Here is a 22,474-nt window from a genome sequence, read left to right as displayed (position 1 = left end):
TTCTGAACTCTTGAACTTGTTGTGGGCCTTATTATGCAGCTTCAACAGCCCACTCTTTAGGGAAAGCAAGATGCACAAGATTTCTAAACTTAGGTGCTGGACACAGATTTTTATGTTATCACTTTATAGGGTCAAGGTTCTGTCCAGTGTGTCTGTGTTCACTATGTCAGTCGATTCTGCCGGCCCTGCTTGTTGTTGTATGACTGCATATCCAAACCCACTGGAGAAATAAATTAAAAAAAAATCTCCATCTATAACCTAAATGTAACTATTGCAAGTATACACACAGACACAGCATAGCTATACCATGGACAATGCTGCCCTCTCCTGGCAATATGGTGAAATTGTTGAAACACTAAAGATGAATGAAGATGCTGCTGCTGATGGTGATGATCATGATGATGATGATTGATAATGTGTGCTTTTGCCAACAAGTACTATGAGGAATATTCAAATATATAATAAATCAATACAACAAAGACACAACAGACAGACATCAATACAAACCAATACAAAATAAGAGACAGAAGTTTCAAGGTTGTCACGGGACAACATACATAATAATATAAGATAAAAGAAACACAGAATTGTAATATAATAAAAGGACATTCAAAATTAAAATCCACAAAGTTTTAACTAGATAACCTAGGATGCAAACTAGCTCCTAAGGGGTTAATATGTTTATTATATAGACTGGAATTGGAACTAAACACTCAATCATAGTATTTCATTAATTCAAAATTAAATTATAAATCTTAACTGGAATCAGTAAAGAGAATGCAATGTTAATGTGATGCATTCAGTAAAAACTAAGCTGTTTTATTCTGAACCACTTGGGTCAAGAAAGTAAATTGATCACAATGCATCATGGGAGTAAAGTCCAGCCAAAGATTGATTGCTAAGATTCCTGCAGATGAGTGCAATGCAGAAATGTCGGAAAAGTCTGTAAGGTTATAATAAAGGTTAAAAGTTAGTGTAAATCTATTTTTTAGGACTTTATATGTGTCCGCTCCGAGGTATCACTTAAGCCTTATGTTGCTCAGGGATCAAAAAAGTTCTTTATTTTACATATAAACAAACCTAAACCAGGTGTCCAGGTGTTCAGAGTTGTTTTTTAGACTGAATGTTTCCCAATAAGATGCTGAAATAAAGGTTACTGAATTCAAAATTAAAAATGGTCAGAATCTGATATTACTTGTGTGACCTTCAGAAATACAGAAAAACATCATCTGATGTGAATTACCACCACAAACTCCCAAAGGGACTGAAATCTAAAATAAAAAAACACATATTGCTTTGTTTGCCAAAGACTGACAAAACCACCAAGGACTTGAACAAGGTCATCTTTTGTGATGAGTCTTTTCATTCTGATAAAAATCTGGCTGTCTGATGATTAGATGGACACCTGGAGAGGCCCACAAACCTGAGTGTTTTGTGCCCAATATGACATTTGGCAGAGGATTTCTGATGATTTGGGGGCTTTTACAAACAAAACTGGGCAGATTCTTCTATTTGAAGGGTATATGAATTTAACAACATATAAAAGTGTATCGGAAAAGATGCCCAGACCATGCTTTTCAACACTAGTGTTACAAGCAGGACAGTTACGTATGTCATACAAATCAAATTACATCCAGTCTGGATGGAATAACATCCACCCTAGATGTAACGTAAACCCCATTGAAATGCAATAATGTTAGCAGACATAGGAGTTAAAACTCAGTGAATAGAGCCATGTCGTTCTTGGGCCAGAAATGTAAGAAAGTCAGCCATATGGAACTGTGAGGGGTGATGGGAGAACAGGCCAAGATGTATGAAAGCTACTTACTTTACTTACTTCCCCCCAAAATATAATATTGAATGACCATAGGGCAATGAATTGCATTTTTCATATATAATATAAAACATTTTCTCAATATAGGCTTTTTATTTTGTGTTATTATGACAATTAAAACACGTATTACAGTACACTCCCTACAAAACATGGCTCGTCAGGCTTAGTGTGTTATTTTAAAGTTAAATGATAAAATCACTGTCTGAAGAATCATTTGAAAGCGTGGAGTTTTTTTTGTTTTTTGTTGTTGTTGTTTTTTCACTGAGGAAAACCCATTTGTGTTTTCAATGCGCACTTTGTGATTTTAATAAGAATCATAGTATGTTAAGATAAAAATTTATTTTTTTCTCTTTAGTATCAAAATAATTAGTTTAGCTGGTAATGAATAATGATTCTGCTGTAGACTTGTTAATTAATGTGAGCGGGTTGTTTTGAAAGAGGTGAGAAAACCATTAAAACTTGATAATGAATTAATTTCCAACACAACACCTGGTGACCTTCTGTTTCATAGCCTCAGGCCAGATGTCATCAGTCTTGTCGGAAACACTTACTTGTCTTTGCATGCCCAGCCGGCCCCTTGTTCCTCCATGAGCCCCCCTGGGTAAAATGTAAATTGGCAGGTTTAGCATGATGCTTTGACGCCACCTCCTTCCCAGAATATACGCAATAACAAGTTTTCCCAGGCGTGTGTTATTGCAACATGTTGTTATTCATGACTGATTACAATTAAAACAACACTTTATGCTCATAGCTTATTCCCGATGTACGAGTTCACAAACAAGCCCCCCCACCCCCCAAAGCACACACACACGTCCATACGTTGTACTTCTCAAACTTTTAATCTTTTGCTGTTTTTATCTGCACTCTAACTAAAATAGGTATAATATAATAACGTTATGATATGACTATTAGTTATGTTTGAACAGTTATTTATAAATAGATATTTAATAACAAATCTGCTACTCTGAGTGAGAGTTAAACTAAAACGTTGGCCCACCATAAGGTCCGTTTGGCCCACTAAATGTTTCAAGTAAAAATCATAATAATAATTTTACAAAATACAATATAAATCACTGTGAGGTAAAAATCCTTTCAAATATATTGGATTTCCAAGTATTAATTATTGTTCATAATCTGAACATATTGGGCAGAGTGACACTTTGCACAGAAAGTCAGTCAATTAAAAGAACTTGAGATATAGTACTACCACCTTTGAGTTTGTGTTTTGGTCTTCCGAGTTAAAAAGTTTGGGCACTACTGGTCTAGACTATCACAAGGACAGATTTTTCCTTGTTTCTCCTTAATTTTCTTAAAGTATCTTTGATTCCTCTGCCTGAAACAAAATCAATACCATCCTCAAGTAATAATTAATGCATTAAGGATAAAGACTAGTAAACCATTTGAGTTCAAGTCAGAATTTCATAAATGTTCTCATGTGAAAGACAGAACGTGTCTGTGTCAGTCCTTCACCTGCGTGTGAAATGCTCATGACACTCACACTCACACACAAAATCTAAACAGAAATGTATTGATGGAGATGCAGGTAGGCCATTGTTAAATGTCTTCACCATCTACATATTTTATATGCCATGCTCAGATACAGTATAAACATCAATATAAAGCACACTGACATCTTGAAACAGGTAAAATACTGAAACAGTGAAATAGGTTGTTAAATTGTTTAAAAGTGTTTCAAACATATTTTAAAGCATAGATAATACTGGTACTGGTAAATTAAGTCTCTCATAAAACTTTTTTTTTTTTTTCGGGGGGGGGGACTTCTTGCTTCCACACACACAAACATGAATTCATTAATTAAAATGATTTAATGAGTGGAAAATGCACAATCCTTAATTGGCCAGGCAAGCTTGATTAATCAAGCAGTTTCTTATGTGTCTTCCTCTTTGTGGCAAATCATACAGATTACTACATATGTAAAGGTCAGCATGTGCTATTCAGTCATTGGAGAACAATAAAAGCGGTACATCAACTCTGGTACATCACATAGTTTCTACTCTAATATGCCCACACCATAGATCTACAAGTGGTACATGAGAAAGAATGTCAAGCTGCTAAATCTGGAAACAAATGTGGAAGGCATGGACAGTTAAACGGGTAAAAGACACATATTGCTAACAACAAAACATGTGTGTCCCATGTCGAATCCGATTAAAGAAACGAACTTTTATCCATCAGCTAATGTGGAGGCATGCAGTGGACAAGCTGTTAAAAATCCCTTAAAGCCCACACTGCATATAGACTCGTAGAAGGTTTCAGAAACAAAGAACAAATAGAAATGATCGAAGAAACAGGACAAAGACTCAGATGCACTGAACAGATCCATGGAACCAGCTGAAGAAGTCAAGTAACCTGTGGATGATAAATTGATAGATTCTGCCCAAATACAACTGTACTTAAAATGTTCTACTACTCCAACAGGCTGTTGTTGAGTATTACTAATTCCACAAAAGTTCTTTTGTGTTGGTCACTTCCTATTTCAGCTTGACATCAGTGCTGTGTAAATGGGAAACGGCAATGGTAACAGCACACAAACGCTGTGATGCCCCAGACTTTAAAACAAGTAAACATCATCTGAGTAGCCAAGATCCCATTTGTCAGGGTTTTGTGTTTCCTGTATCTTTGCTTCCTGCATTTCTTGTGTTTTCCCACCAGTTTTTGATTCTGTTGCACCCTGATGGTTTCACCAGTCCCTCATTAGTTTCACCTGTCTTGTATATTTAGTCCTTGTGTTCCCTCTGTGTCATTGTCAGGTTAAACTATGTATATGTATGTTGTGATTCCCAGTCCTTTATTCTGTCTTGGTGGTTCTCCCTGTATTACTATTAATCTTGCTCAGTTGTGGTTTTTGTTTGTTAGATTTGCCATCTGTTTTTTTGTTTGTTTGTTTGTTTGTTTCTCATGTTTACCTGCCACAGTCATTACCTTCACCTTTGTCTCTGCATTTTGGCCCAATTATTGCAATAAACCGTGACACAGCTAATCAAAAGTCTCTTTCATGTTCATCTTCAGGAGTCATTTAAATAGTGTCTGTTTGCATAATGTTATAGGGTTGATTAGGACTTAAGATGGGTGACTCTTTCCACATAATTAATACACAAAAAATGTAATTATTATATATATTATAAATATTTTAAAACCTTTAAAAGATGTTGCTCTAAAGACTTTAGGTACAGGTCTTATTGTGGATTTTTGTTTTGTTTTTTCCCACCATGAGTTTGGAAAAATACAGCTGTTAAGCAGAGCCTGAAACAACTCAGTGGAAGCTCCTTTGAGCTGGTGAGAGCACACTTTAAGCACCCTTAGACCATCTGGTCCAGGAGCTTTGTTGGGTCTGATTTTAAAGAGACACTTTACTGTTTCTCTCATAGATACCTGAATAGGTTCACGTGTCTCTTTGCCAATAGTACTACAGCCTATTCTTGGATCTGTCACATCATACCTTCCATCATGGATGTTTTTTCTCATTAGCAAATTCATGACAGTCTGCACTTTGCTTTTTCCTTTCTCTGGCCATCATTGTATTGAGCCCCTCCCATACTTTGCATTGCCTGTACAGAATCTTTTGTTATAAAAATCCTATCTAAACTCTCACTTTTTCTTTTAGTAAATCAATTTCACTTTTTAGATTTATTTATTTTGTTGTCTTTTTGTTATTTAAACACATCTTCAGGTCTTTTGAGAGCCATAATTTGCTTCTGATATCTGTTATGATTAGTCATGGGAATTAGGGCTCTGAGCCAGATCGCATGGCTCTGTTCCTTTCTAGGAGCTGGCCCATTGTTCTTTTTGTTTCTCTTTTTAAGGTGTGGGGGTTACTAGGCTTATCTGTGTAATAGTCATGATGGTATAAGATTTGTAATGTAGTTCATCAGCACTAAATCACTCGTATTGCCATATTTAATATCAATAATCTGCATTTCAAACATTATATAAGGTGGCATCATATCCCTCTGTTTTGTCAGTGATATTTCCACTTTTGACCCTCTGTATGAAATATAGTTGCCTTGGCTTGACTACAATTCATGCAAAATATTATTTTAGAAAATACTTAATTGGCACAATGGGGGGAAAAAAAAGAAAACATGCATAATGGACGTTTATAAACACTTATCTACAAAAAGGTATTTCATCAAAGTATTAAAATTAAACTGAGAAAAAAATATACTGTATAAAAAAATAAAAATAAAAATGCATATACTCTCCAGATACCTGCAAGCTAGTTCAAGCAGACAACACAAGCTACACTGCATATACACACATAATAAGCCTCACACTCTACAATTGCCAGAGCTGTTGCCACCTGGTATTCAGCCCCACCACTTTACCAGCACCCACCTGCAGGCTGGTTCTCACTGTTCATGTGTAAGCGCAGTGGATTGAGGGCTGGCAATGATGTTTGGTCATGGAAAAAGTGCGACTCACTATCAACATCACTAGTTGTGATAGCTGTGTCCTTATAGAGAGAGCATCAAGCATGCAAGGTGCTATGACTGAATTGTCTGGTGATTTTGTGATCTTTGTGGTCCACTGAAATTCTTCTCCATGGCCGTTAGAATTCTCCCATACTCAAAGTTGTACTCAAGTTTCTGTGACAACAGAGGCTGAAACTCTCCCTCCCAATACATGTCTGCTGCTTTAGGAGTCACTTTGGCCCAACAAACCATGTTCCTCTTCAGGTTCTTGGCCACAGGGGGTGCACAAGATTCTCTGCTTGCTTTTGCAGCAAGCACAAATGATCTTCTGGCCATGACTTGAACCAAGAACCACAACCAACCGTTGAACTGGCCCACTCAGATTCCAGATGTGCTCAGTCTCCCCTCCTGGATGCAAGATGTTGCAACATGTTTCAGATTTCAGTAATGGGGACATTTTTGGAACTTTTTTTTTTTTTTCATCAGAGCAGAATATCTGGTAATCGAGATGGGTGGGAGTTTTGACACTGGGCTTTAGCTGAAAAATATGCCTTGCACATTTTCTTGCAAAAATAAATGACTCATAATATTCATTCTTTACTCCATGTTGTACCTTACCTGTCTGCATGTCTACTCTCCCTTCCTGCTCTTTGTCTGTTAGACTTTCTGTCTACATTTTCTCCCAATTATTGTCTGTCTATCTATCTGCCTGTCTCACTCTCTTAATGCTTTAACTTAACACACTCATCACACCTGTCTTGTTGACTAGCTCACAATTGTATTTCTTTGTTAGACTCTGTTATTCTCACTGCTCTATCGATGTCTTTTTTTCTGTCTGTCTCTCTGTCTTTTTCCATCTACACATCCAAGGGCTTAAGAGAATGTAGTGAAACATCCAATACTCAGGAGCTTTAATTATCTTGAATCACATAACCCTGTGAGGGCAACTGTGACACAATTGCAATCTCAGTTTTGTTCACAGCTTAAAACAATAAGGATGACCCATTTTCCCCCGAGAGCAGAGCATACTTTGAGTCTAAAGTCTTGTTAAAGACTTAAAAGAACATAATAGCCACCACATAATAATACTGAGCGCTCTGGTTCAGGGCAGTCCTTCCTGTTCTGAGCATCACACAGGGGCATATTAAGTGAATATAACCTGAGGCAGCACAACATACCGCATGTCAAATTTGTCAAACACTCTGCGGAGCTCTGTTTTGTAGCCTGAAGGCTTTGTCCTGATAATGACATGCACAACATCCTAATGACTTAATTTCACCGTATTAGAGCTGTTTAACACCACAAAAGAATAAAAACAAGTAGAATAAAGACATACACTTTGTAAAAATAAGACAAATTTATGGATTCCGGTTAAGTTATCATGATTTTGATACACTGATATGTCGGGTAAAGCAGCACTTCACGTGTGTTTGAAATGTTTGTAACTTAGTTCATCAGCCCCATGTGTCATGGGTCTGCTGCTTGTCTCTTTACATCACTGAAAGATGAGTTAGACCTAGTCAGGCATGACAATGTGACATGAACACAGCTCATGTCTTCCTCCATTATGGTCAAGTGTTCATTCCAGTTTCTTGTTGTTGTTGTTACTGTGAAACTGTGGGCTCTTTTTTCCATTGATCAGAAACCCTGGGGTAATGAATTAAATCTGACGGGTGCGTGGCATGTATACATATAAAGGTTACACAGCAGTGTCTCTTGCTTGACAGTAAAGACTGGATAGCGTGTCTGTCCTTTGTTAATGGATTGATGTTGTAGCACTCTGACAGTGTTTGATGAACATGTATCAGCTTGCAAATAAGGGCTTAGGTCGCTGATGAGATGTTTTTTTTACTTACAGATTTGAGTTACAGGTGATTTTTCCTATACTGACTACTGATACTGTGCTTTTTAGAATGGGGTCATGTCAAGCTCTTGCTTTTTGACCACTGAAAAATGATTTGGTTTGGATCGTTTTTCATTGTTTGCATTGGTTTTCCAAACATGTATAATGTATAGATGTGCAGCTGCTATAAGGCATGTGGTGATCTAGCTTAAAGAAAATGATGAATCTTTTTTGGATGCGATTAATAGAGCCCAGTCTTTCACGGAGAAGGACAGAGCTTTTGTTTTTGAGTCTCCTATGGTGTGTGATTTTTCCCGACAACTCCCACCAAGACCAACAGTGCAAAATAATCCCAGGTTCTATGTCTTTGCCTGTGCTAGAGAAAAGGGGGGACATCATCTTGGGGGGACTCTTTTCCCTTCATGACATGGTGGTGGAGCCCAGTCTGTCCTTCACTTCTATGCCTCCTCCCACACAGTGCACCAGGTGAGACATTTTTAGCTATAGTCCTCACTAACTGCTGTAGCTAAAAATATTGTAATTAACAACTGTAATCTCTGCTCATGTGGCCAAATACGACACAAATTGTGCTGCCATAGTTCTGTTCCAATGTGTGTGAAAAGTGTCAAATGAAATTGTACAGAGCTTTACACTTAAAATTGTGTAAAAAGAAAATGTAAACGTCTTTTTACTTATTCCAGATTTAACTTTCGGACATTTCGCTGGATGCAAACTATGATTTTTGCCATAGAGGAGATCAACAAAGATGGCAAACTGCTTCCTAACATCACACTGGGCTATAAGATCTATGATTCATGCAGTACACCCCATCAGGCTCTCAAGGCTGCCACGGAGTTAATGGGGAGTGAGAAGTATTCATCGGTTGGAGAAGAGTTACAGAGTAAAGGCACCTGTCAAGGGACTGTACCAGTAGTAATAGGAGATGGAGGCTCAACTCAGTCTCTCGTAGTGGCCCGTTTCCTGGGAGTCTTCCATGTGCCACAGGTAAATAAGTCATACCAATTCAACAACTGTGCACCAATGATTTCTGTTGGAGTCACTATCACTAGGTAGGTCCAAAGGGAACAGTCTCATAATTAAAAATTGGCTTTGACCATAGTCCAACTGACTAATTAAAGAATGTTTTAATGTTGAGCCTTAAATAATGTTTCTCTAGTAGTCCATTATAATTCTATTCTATATATATATACATGTTTTTTTTTTTTCCATGCAGGTCAGTTATTTCTCCAGCTGTGCATGTTTAAGTGACAAAAAGCAGTTTCCTACCTTTTTAAGGACCATGCCCAGTGACTTCTTCCAGGTTAGAGGCAGCAGACACTCAATCAGATTACTCGCAATATGACATAAACTATATAAAACAAACAAAACCATGTCCACATACACTTTTTTAAAGCATATAAATCACTCACTCTCTCTGTCTCTCTCTTCCTTCTACTATTTCTAGGTAGATGCACTAGTGCAACTTGTTAAGCATTTTGGCTGGACCTGGGTTGGGGTAATTGCAGGGGATGATGCCTATGGTCGTGGTGGGGCAAACATCTTTGCAGATGAGGTGGGTTTCACAGCCATAAATAAAGAATTTAAGCAGATTAAATATTGTAATTTTGTCATTTTTGTAATTTATTGGACATACCGTGAACATAAAACTAAGTAAGTTGTCATGTATGTCCCCTGTTGCTCTCTTAGGTTAGAAAGTTAGGTGCTTGTGTTGCACTCCACGAGATCATCCCTAAGAATCGAGCACAGACTGCCATTTCATCGATTGTTTCTAAGATCCGCTCCTCCGGGGCTCGGGTGATTCTTGTGTTTGCTGTGGAACAAGATGTAGCTGCATTGTTTGATGAAGGACTCAGGCATGATGTCTATGTTTATCTTATATTTTATAATCATACAGGTTGACCGAGTTTAAATTTCTGATGTGTTTTTCATTGCAACATCTACATCTCTTAATTTTAGAGAGGGGCTCACTGGGGTACAGTGGCTGGCCAGTGAGGCTTGGAGCACAGCTGCTGTCCTCTCCACCCCCAAAAAGTACCATCACATCCTCCAGGGTTCTATGGGCTTTGCCATTCGGCGAGCACACATCCCCAGATTGCAGGACTTTCTGTTTCGTTTGCATCCCTTGAGCCCAGATGCCCATGAAAATCCCTTTCTCATACCCTTCTGGGAAGAGGTGTTTCAGTGTAGCCTGGGTGTGCAGGCTGAGGATCAGGAACATGATGCTGAGGGTAAACCTCCATGCTCTGGAGCAGAAGAGCTGGGGAATGTTGAGAATATCTATTCAGATGTGTCACAGCTAAGGATTTCTTACAATGTCTACAAGGCTGTGTATGCCATTGTCCATGCACTCAAGGCTATGAGAAGCTGTGTGAAAGGAAAAGGGCCATTTCATCTGCAGGCCTGTCCTGATGTAGACAATATACAGCCATGGCAGGTACCATGTCATATGCAGACTAATTTAGCTTAGATTAAAAGTTACAGTGATGCTTTTTTTGTGGTACTACAAGATGATAATGATCATATTTTACTTTCGTTCCTTAGCTATTTCATTACATAACAAAGGTGGAATATCTGAATTCATTTGGTGATGAAACTAAGTTTGATGAGAATGGTGACCCTGCAGCCATGTATGACTTGGTTAACTGGCAACTGTCACCAAATGGGGAAATGCAGTTTGTCACTATTGGAAAATTTGATAAAGCAATCACAGATGGAAAGCAAAAACTCCAGATACAGGAACAGAACATTGTCTGGAATGGCAACCAAAGCAAAGTAGGAACTCAAACATTTTGTGCAACAATGCATTTATTATGTGACTGTTTCGCCGAGTATTCGCCTGTATTTCCTCTTTTGCTCAGGTTCCCTTGTCAGTATGCAGCAGCATTTGTCCCCCAGGTACCCGGAAGGCAATCAGACCTAACTTTCCTATCTGCTGCCATGATTGTGTGGTTTGTACAGCTGGGGAGATTAGCAATCAGACTGGTGAGGAAAGGCTAACTGCCCACTTTGTATTTGAAAAGCTGATCTACAGTTGAAGTGAAAAAACCACAGTATAGCGACTAAAGACTCCTTGTCTTTCCTTTAGATGCCATAGAGTGTGTGCGCTGCCTGCCAGAGTTCTGGTCCAATGCTGAGAGGACAGTCTGTATCCCAAAACAGGTGGAGTTCCTCTCCTTTAGCGACACCATGGGCATCACCTTGATGGCTATTTCCATCATTGGCTCCTTCTGCACTTGTGTTGTGGTCTTAATATTTTCCTGTCACAGAACCACCCCCATAGTCAGGGCCAACAACTCTGAGTTGAGCTTCCTGCTGCTCTTCTCTTTGACTCTCTGTTTCCTGTGTTCTCTGACATTCATTGGCCGGCCCTCTAAGTGGTCTTGCATGCTGCGACACACAGCATTTGGGATCACCTTTGTCCTCTGTATCTCTTGTATTCTTGGAAAAACTATTGTGGTGCTAATGGCTTTCAAAGCTGCACTTCCAGGCAGTAATGTCATGAGATGGTTTGGGCCTGCTCAGCAAAAGGCAATCATTACTGTTTCTACACTGGTCCAAGTAAGAGTTTTTTTGTGTGTGTGGTGAATAGTTAGAGGTGCATTTCATCAAATTCTTTAAAAAGGAATATTTATTTTAATGCAGGTTATCATCTGTATAGTGTGGCTGATTGTCGCTCCTCCCACTCCACGCCGACTGATGCCACGCGAGAGCGCTATTGTCATTCTACTGTGTGACGAAGGGTCACCCATAGCATTTGCTCTTGTCTTGGGCTACATTGGCCTGCTGGCCTGTCTCTGCCTCCTCTTGGCCTTCCTGGCAAGGAAACTCCCAGACAACTTCAACGAGGCCAAACTGATCACCTTCAGCATGCTCATTTTTTGTGCAGTGTGGGTAGCCTTTGTTCCTGCTTATATCAGTTCTCCAGGGAAATACTCCACCGTCACAGAGGTGTTTGCTATCTTGGCCTCCAGTTATGGACTGCTGGGTTGCATCTTTGCACCAAAGTGCTACATAATTCTACTAAGGCCAGAAAAGAACACAAAGAAACACCTGATGTCCAAAAGTGCCACTGACAAATTCTAAGAGATCATCTTTCTAACATGTACATTTGATGGACTCCTTTTACAGGCTTTACCCTCTAAAATATATGTTGAACTCTCCTCAATCCATAGTGTGTGTTTTTTTGTGGTGAAAAAAAATGTTCACCTTACTGTCTTTGAATATGAAAAGTTAAATTTCACCACCAGATGGTAGTGGTGTGCTGTTGATGCTGCCCTCTGTCATTTAACACCTCCTCTTAGGAGAACAATGCTCTCACAAACCATGGTTCTTACCTATAACTTTCTCAAATATTACCTTAAATTTTCCGTTTCACTTCTATATTACAGTAAATCCTTGCCTTAGATCTACATTAAATATAGGAATTAATTTGATCAATGGTGTACAAATCACAACAGACAGTATAATCACTACAAAACACAAAAAAAAACAGAGAGGTGGTGTTATACCATGAACACCACTGTATGGTATTTCACTCCTATGTTCATTGTCATACAGTCAACAGTTTACAAAAAATCAGGAATCGATTGAATGGTTTTATTTTTCCAGCTACATGACACTCCTTCGATATTCTCGATAGGAATGTGAAGGACAGCTCATTGTTAGATCTGAATGGGATTTGGCAGCAGTGTCCATGCTGATTTGACCTGAGACAGAATGATGAGGCCCAGGTTCTCGGAGGTATGCTCTGTGGAAATCCCAGCTGTCATTGGTTAATTAAATCCTCATACTCCAGAGGCCTTTACATATAAACATCACGCCTGGCTGTTCCCTCCAATAACAAACTAAAACGTCCGATATTTTTCCTGCTCTGCACAGCTGCTCTCAGGCTAACATTGATTATCCACCACTGATTGATCTGTTGTTCCTCCCAAGGCAGAGGAATAAATTGGAAGATGGAGAAACGTCGGGTCTCTGACGTCCATCAGGGACAGACAGGAGAAAAAAGTGTGAGGAGGGGGCAGTTGGACAGCAGTGTTTTATTGACATTGTATAACTCCATTTACATTTATTTTCTAACCCTCACTCTTTTCACTCTTTACCTTTTCACCTCTTGTCTGTCCTCTCTCCTGGCAGAGATGAATATGAGACAGCAGAGAGATTTCTCTTCATAGTGCACAGCATGTCTTTGTTCCATTTTAAAGATTAATCCCTCAGATGGTTGTGCTATTTGCTTGATTTAATTGAGGAGAACGGAATAGATCATATCCATTCTGTTGGTTAAATCATTTAAATGACAAAACATAGCGTTGTAATTTATTCGATAAAATGAATAGATTATAAAATTAGAGGCACACAGATGTAAAAACAAAGTGTGTCATGGTTGTGAAAAAAAAGGAGCAAGTGAGTTTAGGAGTAGGAGAATAATTCACAGAAATCCGTTCCTAGAAACAGTAAAAAAAAAAAAAGGACAAGTTGAGATGTGACGATATAGGTTTGTGGACAGTGCAAAGGTAAACACAGGAGGGAAACTCAAACATGTAATAAGGGCATGACGTCTCCTGACATGCCATACTATACTCAGTCATTGCATGAGTTTTTTTATTGGGCAAATGCTGACCAGATGTCCTCCTTTAATGACAAAAGACATGCACAGGGACACATGAGGGGTTACCTCATCAAAGACAGAGGTTAGAGAAGTAATACAAAATACTGAGGCAATAATATGAAGCTGTGATATGATATCATGGGGTGAAGAGAGTAGAGTGTTAGTGGTGATTGAGCTGGGGATACAGGGATGGATAAAATTCAGCAGCCAGTGTTTCAACTTACTAGTCTGTTTTGAGAAAGTAGTTTGTAGAGTTGTTAAGCAAAAAGTGTCTTTTTTTCACTTGTGACTTCCATTCCATAATAATAATTTAAATGTTGCAAATGCAACCTTCATCAGCAATTCAGGAGGCAAATCACAACTACAAACCCAGCAATTAGCATTACATGTCAGCCTCAGGTTGACAAGCACAGCTTCCGTGAGTTTTTAAGGCAATATAACTGGCAGATGTCCAATTTCTCCAGGTGGGATTGCTGATGCAACGGCCGTAAAGACTGAAAAATGATGTAATATGACAGGGGAAAGGTCTCAAAAAATGATGGCAACCTACCTAAAATATAGACATTCACAACACAGAAGAACAACATTTGGCACAATACAAAATAACTTGATGTTTGTGTAAAAAGCTTCAAAACTATCTAAAAAAAAAATAACCATAGAACTGAATCAATAGCTAATTAAGAGCTATTTAGTGCAGCTCTAGGGCTTTTCCATTTTACAGTGAGGTACAGTAGTTCTGTTCTTGCACCAGTGTTACTGATAACAGCATTAAAGGACATGATGCAGCATGACAGAAAATTAATGAGAAAATTGAGTGTATGAATCATGTTACTTTACATTGCAAGTTGAGAGAATGATTGCGTATGAGTGCCTTATAAAGACCTAAATGAACTAAAATATATTTGAATGATGATGACATCTGTTTCACAATAGTCCTCCTGGCTGTCGGTAATTTCTCTTTTTTTGAAAGCTTTTCTTTTTAAGGTAGCTTTTCATCAAACTTTCTTTCACTTATCATGTTAGTCAGAGTCAGTGTCTCAGAGAAGATAGGCACCATAGAAACCACAGTCGAAAACTGCCATAATAGCACCATTCAATGAGGTCTCCATTATATAGGACAGTGAATGATCTGAAGGTCTCAAAAATCACCCCCCCCTCTCCGAAACTGAAGTAGCAGTGGAGATGATGACTTTACTTTTGACACGTATGAGTCACTACGCTAATCTAAGTAGGCACCAGATCCATGTAGGGTGTCTAAAATGGGAGGACAGATAAGAAATGTGTTGACAGAATGCAATCAAGAGACAGCAATAGTTTCTCACGCTGAATAATATGTGTGAGCGCAAACAATTTCCACAGTGTGCAACACAAAGACCCAAATATCTAATGTTTGTGATGGCCTGTCAGGGTGGCAACACAGTTACCCATGAGCTGATATAATGATGATATGGATATTTCTGCTTATGCTGACATACTATACCCATGCAGCTATTTTGCTACAGAACATTCTAAAGCAACATTTTATAGCTTAGATCGAGTTATGTGAAAAATCACTAGCAATGAAGAAAAGTGGCAAAATTTGAATATAACATTAAATATTATTAATTTAATGTATTTATCTATTAACTTTGTTGCTGTAATTGTTGTTATATGTGTCATGATAGACACCGTATAGCTCTCAAAAAGCAATACTTCTGTAGAACTGCACTGTATTTTTATCACCTGTTGTCCATGAGGTAGTATTTCCTACTATCTGTCCACCAGATATTTTTTTAGTGTTTCTTTCAGGCCTCAGAGGTATAATAAAATACTTTGGAGGAAGGATAGGGAATAGAAGACTATAACTTGAGGCAAAAATCTCCACTGCAACAGTGTACTTCCCATAAGAGCTAATGTAAGTGGGCACAAAGGCATGCTGAAGGTGATCAGTCTGGCTTCAGTAAGATTTCAGGCAGTGTTCTTTCTAGGAATGCCAGGAGGAGGTTTAGACAGGTCATCAGGTCAATTTATCTCAGAGCCAGTGAGAAGTCCACCACATTCAAGAATAATCTTGAGTTCCCAGTTGTAAATGAAATCTTTCTGCATGCTGAGAAAGGGGCAGCCAGCATTAGCCACAGCACAAAGAAAAGAAGGCTTGGTCTGGAAATGGAAAGGAAGATGTTTAAAACATGAAGAAAATCTGAATAAAACTCAAATCACACAGAGGGAAATGGCAATGGACATTAAATCTCTATCTGTAGAACTGACCCTGTCATGTGGAGGGGAATGTAAGAAATATGTCGTACATGAATCCTTACAGTAATGAATAACATCAGAACCACTGCAAAATGCTTAAAATCTGCTGGTTCACATACCACATCCAGTTCTCCACCCGCAAAGCCAAGAGGACCAGCAGGCAGATACATAACTCAATTCCAAATGCATGTCTCAGCATTCAAGACCGAGTGACTGCCTGTCCAATGAAAGGTGGGAGAAACAGGGATAAATGACAGAATCGTGTTAGTCTTTTTGTTTTTAATTTTGATGTTAATGCATGAAGAAACTGTAATATCATTACAAATGATTCTCTTAGTATGATGCAAATACGATGTAATACCCTCCCATATGTGATCATACGGCATCATCTGAGATGCTGCCATACTTTATCAAAGGTGTCAGTAATAAAGGAAGGTGGCAAATCTGGCAGCTGTCAGTGCTGCCCCAACAGCTGAGATGATGGAGAGGATGATTCCCATGGTGTCATCAAAACAAAGGAGATCCACCTGCCGGAGAACACAGACCGTGTAGTTTGAGAAACAGGACAGCAAATATACTCCAGTGATTCTAAAGCAGAGAGACAGAGAAAGTAGATATTGTTTCCTATGACATCTGAAGGTGTTGTTATTCTCTGTTATTAACGCACAGTTAAACACCCAAAGTCACACAGTTCATTCACAACTCATTCTCAGGACGTTTAACTTCATCACTTTTCACTTCAGTACAGTACAAGCTGACAAAACATGTCATCAGTGCAAATCTGTGCCTTTTAAAAGTCATATCACGCATAAAAACTCAAGTTGAGTTGAGTTAATATATCTGCATCTGTAATGAAATTTATGTTTATGTGTACAACTTCTAGTTGTCAACCAGTAAATATGACAAACCTTAATCTAAATGTGATTTTAGGGGGTGTTGAAAGAATAAAACACATTTCCTGTTCCCTACTGAATGTGAACGAAAATAATTTGGTCAAACTCCATGGACTCAAATAAGCCTGGTAAATGATGGGAGTTCCTAGAGAAGCTATTGTTCTGTAAATAATGTTTTATTTGAATGTTCCAACAAATAAAATAAACCCTTTCTGCACAGCTTTCCTACGCACTGGACACAGCCATAAGATCAAGTATTATATTGATGGTATAGTCAAATGTTATCACACGGCAACGCAGAAGCAGAGACACTCACATATCAGTTTCTGAGAGAGATTTATGATGTGAAAAAAGAAGCAGAAATACACAACTTATGTCTCCTTCCCATACCACCATGTCCATGTTTATGTGACTGTTCATCTGACCCTTAAGAGGACACAAAATGGCCTCCAGTGACAAACGGTATTGTTCCCCAAGCTGACACATGGCAGTTAATAATATCATACAAGGCCTTCACTGTTGTCATTCATCAAGTCCTTCAAACATATTGTAAAGTTCACTTCACGTAGGGAGTGAGCTATCTGGGAGATTCATATCACATCTGAAAACAATAACATTTGTGTTATCTCAAAATTGTAGAATTTGATTTACTTGTACAGGCTGCAGCCTCAGACATCAGGACACTGATTTAGCAGAAAGGGATGTTTTAGAGTTTATAGCCCAGCATATTGTTCATTGTTTGACCAATAGCATGGTTCTTATCTGGGACACATTTGTGTACAAACTCTCCACAATACCTGATACCTAGAAAAAAAATAGATGACAAAAAACACAAACAATGGAAAATACAGGTATTTTGTTCACCTACGAACAAGATGTCCCTCCCAGGCCAGCACTAAGAGAGCATTCAAACAGTATTTCCCAGAGTTTCTTAATGAAAGGGTCAGGGTTGGGTGAACTCGTGATGGGTTTTATTTGAGCCAGAAAAGCTCCCAGTCCAGAGATATCGGCCTTCTGCAGAGCAAATCCTATGGTTCCAGCCACAGAGGTCATGTTAAGATGAACTGAAAGCAATCCACTGCTTCACTATAAACAAAGCCTGGCAAAGAGATGAGAAGCAGAGATGTGTAATGTACCTGAGTAGGTGTAGCTAGTTTCTATAATATCTGTATGTAGAAATTAAAGCTCAGAGTTTTAGTAATTAAACAACCTTTGCATCCTGAGAAAGTAAAGTAGCCAGTGGTAACAGAGACACAATGGTAAGGGAGAGAATGAGAAATAAAGAGAAGGAATATCTAGTGACACTTTTAAAATGAGGCAGTGCAGTACCTTTGAAATCACCTCAAGGCAATGCACACTTCAGTTCACCTGAATGCCTCCATTAACATCTAAATCCCACATCTGCCAAAATCATCAGCCACAGACACCAGTCCCATGCAAGTCCACCTCATCAGGTGCAGCAGCTCAGCCATGGCCCATGCTTGTGCAGCGTCGCTGGGCATTGTGCAGAAGAACATTGGGTTCCACTTTTTATCACTCAAACAGAAGTCCCATAGAGAAACCTTATCCTCTGTACTTGACCCATCTTAACTATTTAGGACCAGTGAGCAGCTACTGTGCAGTGGCCAAGAATCAGCTCCAGTTTTTCAGGCTTGTGCTTTCGTCAAAGGCAAATGTGGGAAGATCTCTCAAACTCACAACAGTGATGTCTTTGATTTGGAAGAAAGCAGGAGCACCAAGAGAAAACATAAGAACATAGAGAGAACTTGCAACATAAACCCAGTCAGTTGAAGTTTGACCTTTGGGGTTGGAACCCATGAGCTTTATTCTGTAAGACTTTGGAGTTCAAATGCAAATGTGCAAGAGGACAAGGCAGGCATATGGTACTGTAATACAATATTAGAAACACTTTGCAACAAAATAACAAGCACATGAATCATTACTATGTTTGCAACAAATTAGCTGTCCTCACCATGGGTATATCAAACACCCCAAGGGTGTTTGTCACAACAATAGAGACTGAAGTGTGTGTATCACCAACAATAAGTGGCACCATATGCACAGATCCACATTGTGACTTTGCCGAATGAACTTCCTGTCCAATTATAACAACCATGGTTGTTAAGAGAGCAGTGCTTTGTGCTAGGCAAGTATCAGCTGCCTGATAGCTGAGGGGAAAGCTGAGCAGGAGGTCTGGGTTATTGTTAATTTGATCCACTGGAGCCAGCGATAAGCAGGTGCAGCAGGTGCGACACAAGAAAATATTAACAGGAAGGATGAACATCAGAAATGTGTATACACATGCATATACTATAATATTCTACTTATTAACATGTGCACATACATTGATTTAATATAAATGAGAAGTCTTTAGAGATTAGACCACATCATGAAGTCCTGATGATGGTTGGTGAAGCCGTGATTAATATAGAAAACCCCTCCCCCTGATGGAGTCTGGACACTGGCGGTGTCGAGGAAGTACGCACGTTATTTTCAATTCGCCAGCGAAAAGGACAAGAACAACATAATGTTAAAATGCACACTGCATTGGTGAAAAGCTTCTGTCGACCGCAAAAAAAAAATCCACTTCCAATTTAAAAAAAACTTCTTGTATCCAATGCGGACTGTCTTCCCTGTTATTGTTATCCTGCAGAGTTAATTTGGTTGGATGACTGACGTTATTCATTGTCAGGATTTCTCGGTGCATTTAAATGAGGCTGTGTGTTGCAAACAGCTTTTAATTTGTGGTAACACGAGTACTCTAACGCGTTACTTTTATTCATAGGTGACGCTGTAACGTGGAACAGATTACTTTCAATTGATGGTAATGTCGTAACATAACTAACTACTTTCCAAAGTAACTATACCCAACACTGGTGGTGAGGGGATAAAGAGAACGCTGGAGATCTGAATGTGAGGAAGATTAGACTTGTTAGATGGACTGGAGGTGAATGAGGTGGCAGAGGAATGGAACAATTTTACACTGAAATGATTGCTGACAGTGCGAAGAACAACATGTTTGACAGCAACTACAGGACTGGCTGACGGAGTTGCAAAATCTGGTTGGTTTAAATCAAAGATTAAATGCCCAGAGTCCACTGGAGAGACAGAGAGAGGGAGAGAGAGAGATAGAGAATTGCAAATGAATGAGGCATAAAGAGTCTCCCTGCTTGAACTTGTGCTGAGCTTCATTGGAGAAAAGAAAATATTTAATTCAAAATTCAAAATCTTACATTTCACAGAAAGCTCCATTTGAAATTCCAACTGCGGTGCCTTCACATGAACAGAGAGGAGGCAGCAGGTCCCCACTATATCACTAAATTTCCTGTTTGATAAACACTACCTGAAACAGACTTTACCATCTGCTGGCAGGGATCTTCTCCATAAACCCTCCGGATCATCCCAGCGAGGCAGCAGAGGAGCAGGGCATAGATATGCATCACTTGGAAGATAGAAATGCAGCGAGGGAAATCCGAATGAAGGAATAAGTACAAACAGCATTGATTAGTGAAACACATCACAAACACAGTATCTAAATACTGCCAGATAAAAGTGATGCATGTAGCAAGAGTCAGAAGAACATCCTGTGGAGAGAAATTGTAACCTTCATATCAAATGCTCTTTCAGTTGCTGCTGATGAAACAGGGGGCAATCTGTTGTGTACCAAATTTTCAAATTAAGTGCTATAATCCCATTCCTATAAACCAATCATTGAACGCAGTAATAGAGATGGGTATTTTGAGGAACAGTGGTTTGCGGGTCATCCCCTGCCACGCTAAGAGGAAGGAAGAGGAATACGATGCTTTTGATATACAGAAATCACTGCCACATGGCAGGGAAATCAGATTGGGGTTTAGCAGCAGAAGAAAATTAGCTATTGAAGAGAGAGGATAGGGGGTCCAGTAATTTAACACAGTGATGGAGCAAAACCCAGGTGTGTTCATTCAGATCTCCAGATATAGAAGTTTCAAAATAGATGATACAATTTGCATTATCTTGATGGGAGATACTGTAGGATATAGACAAAAGCCTTTCTCTCATTGCATTAATTTTGACAGATCTGCCTGGTAATCCCATGCAATTATGCAATCAATTTGACTCCATATCTCTCAGATCTCATCATTCTGGTGATGAGGCTATATGGGGGCATGTGAGTGCGCTTGTGTAGATGTAGAAATAGATTAGAGGAGCCTATTAAAGATAAAAGGGGTTAGCAGGAGAAAGAGAGAACTGTCATTTTCAGGAGCAGGCCTTGTCAGTGACAAGTGTTCATCCAATTATACCATGAGTGTCCTCTCTTTCACGTTCTGTCCTTCTTCCCTTCCTCTCATTCTTCCTGCGCTCTCCACTTTCTAGACCACCTGATCTATCTCTTTCTTCGCTCTTCTCCTTTAGCCTTTGTGAGTCTTTAAATAGTCTCCACTAATTACTGCTCGTCTCCTCTCGTCATGTGTGCGCTCGTTCGAGTTTTTAAAGGAATAGTTTGACATTTTGGGAAACAGACTTATTGATCCCATAGATAGTCAGAGACCCCCATCGGTCAATATGAATCTGCAGCTCACTTAGCTTGTCTAAGTCTCTGTCCAAAAGTAAAGTAAAAGTACAAATAAATGCCTCAAAGCACCTAACTAATTAACCTGTTATATCATTTGATACATCGTTTGATTAATGTAGCCTAGTTTTATTCCTGGTTACCAGGCAACCAGTTGAGATTCAAGATAGACTCAATAGTCCTTCACATAACCCCTTGATGTTTTACACTTGTACTGTTTTTTGTACATCATCTTCAGACAGAGACAGGGTAACCATTCACCCATTTTCCTCCCTGTCATTATGCAAAGCAAGGCCTTGCTAAAATACAGACATGTCAAAAATCACATTAGACACTTCAGCCATGCCCTCATAAAACTGAATTTTGATCAGACGCTGTTCACTTAGGTTAGTTTAATTTGTTTTCCTGTGGCTCTGATATTGACCCATACTGCCCTAACTGAATAAGACCCTCGAGGGACAAAGTTGCCAGCCCCAGCTGCAGCAACTCCTCCAGTGGGATACAGGAAGAGGGGCCCAGGGCCTTGCACAGCTGGGACCAGATCCACGGATGTGACAGGAACGGCCTCACCTCCAAAAGATGAAAGGAAAATGGATGTTTCTTTGAGTGATAAAATGTGTTTTATGAACGTTGAGGAGAGGGGAACGCCCCATGGTTATATGAAATGTGAAGGCTAAGGATGGTTTTAATTCCACCAGATTTGTTCCACCCTGCTTTGCTGGATTCCAATGTCAAGACTTCACAGCATGGAGCCTGGCATTACACCCATCATAACAAGAAGATTAGAGCAGGGAGAGGTGCCATGCCCAAGAGAGGTAAGAAACCTACATTCCACCCAGAAGATTAAGGCAAAGAATGAATTCAATAACTCTTTCCACATTCTCCCAATGATGTTATTGTTTCTATATTTGTCTCTCTAGATGTCGGTCCAACAGCTTTGTCCCACAAACTCTTTCCTCCTCTGCTGATTGTGGGATGGATGCACAGCAGTTGTCTAGTTTGTCTTCATTTTTTAATGCTTCCATCTTTCAAGTAAGAAATGATTGTATCAGTGT

At 39.2% G+C, this 22,474-nt stretch overlaps 1 protein-coding gene across 1 annotated transcript; it reads left to right on the top strand.

Moving 5' to 3' along the window:
• The first annotated feature begins 8,527 nt into the window (after positions 1–8,527).
• Positions 8,528–12,214, top strand: LOC104927658 (extracellular calcium-sensing receptor). Its single transcript, XM_027280636.1, has 11 exons — positions 8,528–8,596; positions 8,812–9,115; positions 9,345–9,431; positions 9,576–9,683; positions 9,818–9,984; positions 10,088–10,103; positions 10,182–10,565; positions 10,673–10,903; positions 10,990–11,113; positions 11,217–11,689; positions 11,774–12,214. The coding sequence occupies exons 1-11, from the start codon at positions 8,538–8,540 to the stop codon at positions 12,212–12,214; spliced, it is 2,394 nt and encodes a 797-aa protein (XP_027136437.1). The 5' UTR covers positions 8,528–8,537.
• Positions 12,215–22,474: the final 10,260 nt, after the last annotated feature.

The sequence above is a fragment of the Larimichthys crocea genome, chromosome VII (assembly GCF_000972845.2).
Source record: "Larimichthys crocea isolate SSNF chromosome VII, L_crocea_2.0, whole genome shotgun sequence".
Lineage (NCBI taxonomy): Eukaryota > Metazoa > Chordata > Actinopteri > Sciaenidae > Larimichthys > Larimichthys crocea.
This window is presented reverse-complemented; position numbering and strand designations above follow the sequence as displayed.

Coding starts and splice junctions, on each gene's coding strand:
- LOC104927658 (XM_027280636.1), top strand. CDS start 8,538: ATGGTGGTGGAGCCCAGTCTGTCCTTCACTTCTATGCCTCCTCCCACA. Junction 9,432..9,575: donor TGCCCAGTGACTTCTTCCAG/GTTAGAGGCAGC, acceptor TACTATTTCTAG/GTAGATGCACTAGTGCAACT. Junction 9,684..9,817: donor CAAACATCTTTGCAGATGAG/GTGGGTTTCACA, acceptor TTGCTCTCTTAG/GTTAGAAAGTTAGGTGCTTG.